At 50.1% G+C, this 6,072-nt stretch overlaps 1 protein-coding gene across 1 annotated transcript in view; it reads right to left on the reverse strand.

The window, feature by feature from the left end:
• ALDOA (aldolase, fructose-bisphosphate A) overlaps window positions 1–6,072 on the reverse strand; it is a 12,373-nt gene that overhangs the window by 4,847 nt on the left and 1,454 nt on the right. Inside the window, 4 exon segments of the mRNA XM_012808842.2 lie at window positions 1,256–1,338; window positions 1,664–1,686; window positions 1,689–1,815; window positions 1,817–2,009. Of these exon segments, the coding sequence (XP_012664296.2) occupies window positions 1,256–1,338; window positions 1,664–1,686; window positions 1,689–1,815; window positions 1,817–2,009 (426 nt within the window).

A 6,072-nucleotide genomic window follows, 5' to 3' on the forward strand; every position in this document is an offset into this window, starting at 1 on the left:
CGGTAGGAGGCACCCGGCCTTTTAAAGGCACCACCCCACCCCGCCCCGGCCGGGAATTTTCCTTTGCACCGAGCACAGGGCGTCCAATCGCTTAGGAAGAACTACGCGAGAGGCCGCCTCTGAGAGGCGAAGCCAGAGGCTGCGAGAATATAACCCCTCCTCCCGCTTCCCTCGGACGTGACTCGGGCCACATCCTGCGGATCGCTAGAACTCCCTCCTCCTCCTCGTTTTTCCCCCCCGCCTGGCGCGCTCGGGGGCGCCGTGACTCAGCCTGAATGTTGGCACCGGAGGAGTATTGGGGTGGGGGTGAGGGCAGGGAAAGCCTGTGGAAGAGTCAGACAAGATGAAGGCTTGGCTTCCCTAGCCCAGGCGCAGCCAGGGGCCGTCTCAGCTTCCGGCATGTGTGCCTGCAGCGTGTGTCACTTTGTAACCGAATCAAGAAGTCGGGTGTGTAGGCCTGCTTCGCCCGGTGGCTGGGCTGCGCAAGGGCGCGGAGCCGATCCCTCCCTCTCCCTACCCCGGCGTAAAAGAGGCGGAGGAAAGGGCGGCGAGTGGACGCACAGGGAGCTGCTGTGGCTGGCGGGGTGCGGAAGTGAGGCCTCCCCGCATCCGAGTCCGGGGCTCCCGGACCCAGGAAACCAGCCTAGACCGCCCATGCATGCGATCTCTGCCCGGGGCCGTGGCAGCCAGGCGGGTTGTCACCCGCAGGCACCGAAAACCAGACTTCACGGAAATTGACCTGCTAGGCTCGGCCCAAACAAGTCTCAGGGGTGGGGGGGCCATGGTCCCTGTGAAACGTCTTCCTTGACCTGACGTGACTTCCTTACCCTAAATAAAATCCGCCCCCGAGCTGATCCACCTCCTAGATACTTTCAGACCCCCCCAGCCCACCTCCCGTTTCATCGGACCCCTTCGTCCAATCAACTTTCCCTCCCACTTTCCTATGCTTGCTGGGTCCCGCTAGCGGCCCACCTGCGGCGAGGCTGAAGGAGCCGGCAGAGCCTGGTCAGCAGCGAGTGAGCCAAGCGTACGCGGGCTGGGTTATAAGGCTCCTGCCCTCCCCCACACCAGTGTCCCCAACCTTCTCCGGTGACCCCTGCCCTTTCCCCGCCACAGATCCCCTGGCAAGGACCTATATTTAGGGAAACCTGAAGCCCCTGACATTCATGCCAGTACGGGGCCCCGGCTTGGGGGGAGGAGGAGGAAGCGTTGGATCCGTCCCATTGCTGGGGAAGAAGGGCCCCCAACCACTCACCGGCACTTCAGAGGAAATTTCTTCTTTGGAAATCCAGACCGAGGCCTTTGGTTGTCAAGAGAAATAAATCTTAGGCCAGGGATCTGTGGGAGGGAAAGGAGTAAGGGGGCTCAGATCACGGCCCTCGCTTCCTCCTTCCCCCATGGCTAATCCTCCTCCCCTGATTCTGGGACTTGATGGTGTTGCACCATTTGGAGCCCATTTGTTTCAGAGGGAGAGCAGATACAGGCACAGCACTCACCTCCTAAAATAACCAAGAGTCCATGGACAGGGGTGTAGTTAAGGTACCCCATTATATCCCGATATTTAAGGCCCTAGCTCCTCGGATAATGCTGTCTGTGGTAAGCAGTGCCTCCCCTCCCCTTCAAGTAGAATAGTTTACTTGAAGAAGGGCAGAGGAGGCAGGACACCTGCTGGAACACCAGCTCTCATCCCAAGGAGCTGAGGCCCAGCTGGCCAAGAGTCCAGCCTAGCAAGGAGCCAGGCTCTCCACTGCCAGTTCCAGTTTCCAGGCCTGTGAGCTGGGCAGGCCATTTGTGGTTCCAATGGCCTGGAGCAAGGTATCCTGAGGCCCTTTAGGGAGGAGGGTGCATGAGCCCTGGGGGCTGTCCACTCCCTAAAGGGCAGGGGCCCTGGGTCTTCATCGGAGCTTGATCTCAAAGCACAGACAGTTGAGGCTCTGACAGTCAGGAAGTTGGCATGCACAGGCACAGTCGCACAATGGGCAGCAGCGAGGGCAGCGGGGTGCCCAACCCTAAGGGAGAAAAGAGAGGGGTGAGGAAGATAAGGTAAGAGCCAGAGTCTTTTCCCTTTAAGGGGGGAAGAGAACAGAGAGGCCCACTTGCCCAGTGGAACACAGGGAACAAAGCAATTTTCTGTGCCGTTGGGAAATCAGTAGTGAGGCAATGTTCTGAACATTGAGCTGGAGGCAATCCTACTCTTTTTATAGGAGAGGAAACTGAGGACCAGAAAGCTATGCTAGAACTTGGGCTTCCTAATGTCCACTTCAAAAATGGCTCTGCTACATCATCATGTCCCCATACAATTAAGAGTACACAGAGAAAGCACACACTTCTGTGTATCATGAAAATAATTTATGAGTTTTACAGACTTCTTCCTTGGCATGAGACGAAACCACAGGATCTCATTCAGAGTTTCTGAGCACCTACTCTGTGCAAGACAGACTGCATTCATGAATGATTAAAAAAATCTTTGTAGTTTTCTTTGAAAATAGCAATTTCCATTGTTTTAAAATTTTTAATGTTTTAAAAAGTTGTATCCCTTTTAATTATCAGAACCCTGAGTAGTGGGCTTTACAAAAGAGAAAATGGAGGCTGAGAGAAGGGAATGATTTGGTCAAAGGAATACAACTAGGAAATGGAATGAGAATGGACGAGGCTCTGCTTCCAGTCCTATGATGCCCCTAAACCCCTCTGCTTCCCAGGGCCAGGAAGATCAGCTTCTTTCTGGGACTGTAGAATAGTGATAATTCATCTAATGTTCTCCATTGAGCTAGCAGGGGGACTCATGCTCAGCAGGTATGAGATATAGATGAACATTGAATGAATGGATAAATTTAAGCAAATCAGTTTTCCTTCTTTAGGCAAAGAAAGAGAGGGCGTCTTAGCTCCTGGGGGAAGCAGAAAGTCTGTGTCTTGGGTAGCATGTCTTTAGATAGAAAGGAAGAGCCGGGCCCCCCTCCTAAGAACTCACTGCTCCTTTGCCCTGGCATAGGGATGACCAGCAACTGCCTCTGGCATAGACTATAGTCAGGCCAAGTGCCTGGAGTAGGACACATTCAGGATGGCTGTGTGACACAAGATTGGCTCCTTGAAGCCAGAGGCCAAGGTAGTGACAGTCACAGTTGTACAGCTCAATCAGGAATCAGGCCAAGCCAGGAATAGGGGAATGACCTTTTCAACAGCTGAGGTTTCGGGGTGCGGTATCAGATGATTGGTGAGATCAGATATCACTAGGGGCTCCAGTGAGGGGAGGGCACCTGTCATCTGGAGGGTGGGGATCCATATGGAGCTATACTACTGCCTACAGAATTGCCTCTTAGGGGGAAGTGCCATGGTGGAGGGGAGGGAGGTGGATTTCTTGTATTTTATGCAGGAGTGGTTTGGGGCATCTCTAGGGAGTCCAGGTCTAGGGATGAAATAAGCTCTGTGGGTTTTTGGAGGACCACACCGTCATTCTGTGTACAGAACTGGTGGCTGAGAGAAGCTCCACTGCCCTTACCTCAGAGAAGAGGGGATTAAAAGCATTTCTTGGCTCTGTCTCTGGGAATGGTTTAGACCTAGTCATTAATAACTGGCTAATGGATTTCTCGACTCTTACAAGCAGCCATGTGGCTTCTAGAAGGAATCTGCTGTTTAAGTACATTAAACAAGGACTCCACAGACTGTTAACTCTTGTGTTTCTTAAGGCTCCTGGGAGAGTTTTTCACTTTGATTTTTTCCCCCCTGGCTTTGTGAGGGCCAGCCATCATCTTTGCTCATTAGAGCTCAGGCCCTACAGTCAGTAAGGCCGAAGTTTGAATATCACCTTGGCTAACTTATGGTTTGAGTCTTAGATTCCTCATCTCTGAAGCAAACACGACACCTACTTCACTGATTGTGGGAATCAGTGGAAAGAACTAAGCATGATGTCTGATAGGCAGTGAGTACCCAAGGAAAGGAAGCTGTTCTTTTGAGACAGAGCTCATTCTGTCACCTTGGGTAGAGTGCCATGGTGTCATAGCTCACAGCAACCTCAAACTTGTGGGCTTAAGCAATTCTTCTTGCCTCAGCCTCCTGAGTAGCTGGGACTACAGGGGCTCACCATAATACTTGGCTTTTTTTTTTCTATTTTTAGTAGAGACAGGGTCTCATTCTTGCTCAGGCTTGTCTCAAACTCCTGACCTCAAGCCATCTACCCGCCTTGACCTCCCAGAGTGTTGAGATTATAGGCATGAGCAACTGTGCCCAGCCAAGAAAGCTGTTCTTGCCATCATAACTCTGTTTCTCCCAGCAGTAGTTCTTAATCTTGGTGTGTTATTGGAATCACGCAAGAAACTGTTGAAAATTCACAAACTTGAGTCCCATCCTAGACCTACGAGTGTGGGGCCTGATGCCTGGCTTTCCCTGTATGTCTATGCTTGCTTCTGATCACACAAAAGGCTGAGAGTCAACCACTGTGCTATATCACATCATTTCTCTATTATAACGACTTATTTATTTTTGTCCTTCACCAGCATGGAAGCCCTATGAGGGCTAGGACCTTGTCTATCTTGTTTCTACTGAGCCTCCAGGACCCAGTATAGTACCTTAATGGTGACACTGTAAATCTTTGGTGAGTGAATGAATAAATGAATGAATTAGATCCTTGTAACATGCCTGTGAAAGAAGCAGAGGAAGGAGGTTTCTTCTTCAGAAAGGAAGAAAGGCTGGATGTGATGGCTCACACCTGTAATCCTAGCACTGTGAGAAGCTGAGACAGGTGGATTGCTTGACCTCAGGAGTTCAAGACCAGCCTGAGCAAGAATGAGACCCCATCTCTACTATAAATAGAAAAAAAAAAAAAAAACTAGCCAGGCTTTGCAGCTGTCCAAGAGTTTGAGGTTGCTGTGAGCTATGATGATGCCATGGTACCATCATGTCATCAAGGTGACAGAGTGAGACTCTGTCTCAAAAAGAAAAAAAAAAAAAAAGATGAGAAACCTAGGTTTGTGTTTTGGCTGGTTTAGCTGTATAACCTCAGACAAGTCACTCAAGCTTGTTTAAGCCTCAGTGTCCACAGCTGTAAGAGGGGAAAGAGTTTTATAACTTCCATAGCTGTTGATATTACAAGGAAACTGAAGAACAGAGAGACTTAAATGTACTTTGTGGAAAGACAGCTCAAGGACAGGATGAACCTGCCCCACCCTCTGCCATTCTAAATCCCTTTCTGGCTCCAGCAGAAACCAGATAGGATCAGGCCCCAAAGTCTCCAGGTTTGAAAGTTCCTATAGCCCTGGAGGGGAAGGTAGAAGGATCCAGTCCCTCTGTACAGTACACCTCACACCATTCTCTCCTGAGGAAGATAAGGTGGGTCCCTGACTATTCACTTCAAGTGAACACAAATGGCAGTGAGTAGTATCCCCAGGATAGGAGGCCAGAAATCATTTTGTAATTGAACACCTCCTGTAAGATGGAAGTTTTTAGAACTCTAGGTCTCCTCCTTTTTCTCTTTTCCCCTCAGCCCCAACACCGGGATCCCTCTCCTGGATACCCTTGGGAAATCAGAGAAAGGAGAGGTCTTTGCCCCACAATTTATTTTAACACTGAAAATATTTTCCAGAGATTTGTACCAATCAGTCAGCCCAATTTTATGAATTTGCTGAGGCTTGGTCTTTTATCCTTGCCTTTTTTCCTAGGGAAGGTCACCACACCAAGGGCAGGAGCTTTGCTGAGCCCAAAATAATCACTGCCTAGGAAGGTAGTCGATTATATTTAACATCTTTAAATCCACAAATGCAAACATGGCCTGTCTTCTGCGAACAAAGCTTCTCCCCTGAGATTCTGTTTCAGCTAACACTATGGAGCAATTTACTATACAAGGCTCTCTCCTGTGTAACACTGGAGAAGCAACCAAACTTCTTTAAGCCAGTTTACTCCCCTTCAAAACATGTATAGGCATGGACAGGTAGCCTACATGTGATGTCAAGTTAAAAAGGGCAAGTAGCAGTTGGGATGAAATAGTCTATGTGGGCTGGGTGCCTGTGGCTCAAGTGGCTAAGGCGCCAGCCACATACACCTAAGGTGGCGGGTTCAAATCCAGCCGGGGCCCGCCAAAAA

The sequence above is a fragment of the Otolemur garnettii genome, unplaced genomic scaffold (assembly GCF_000181295.1).
Source record: "Otolemur garnettii isolate 467f Iridium unplaced genomic scaffold, OtoGar3 scaffold00096, whole genome shotgun sequence".
Lineage (NCBI taxonomy): Eukaryota > Metazoa > Chordata > Mammalia > Primates > Galagidae > Otolemur > Otolemur garnettii.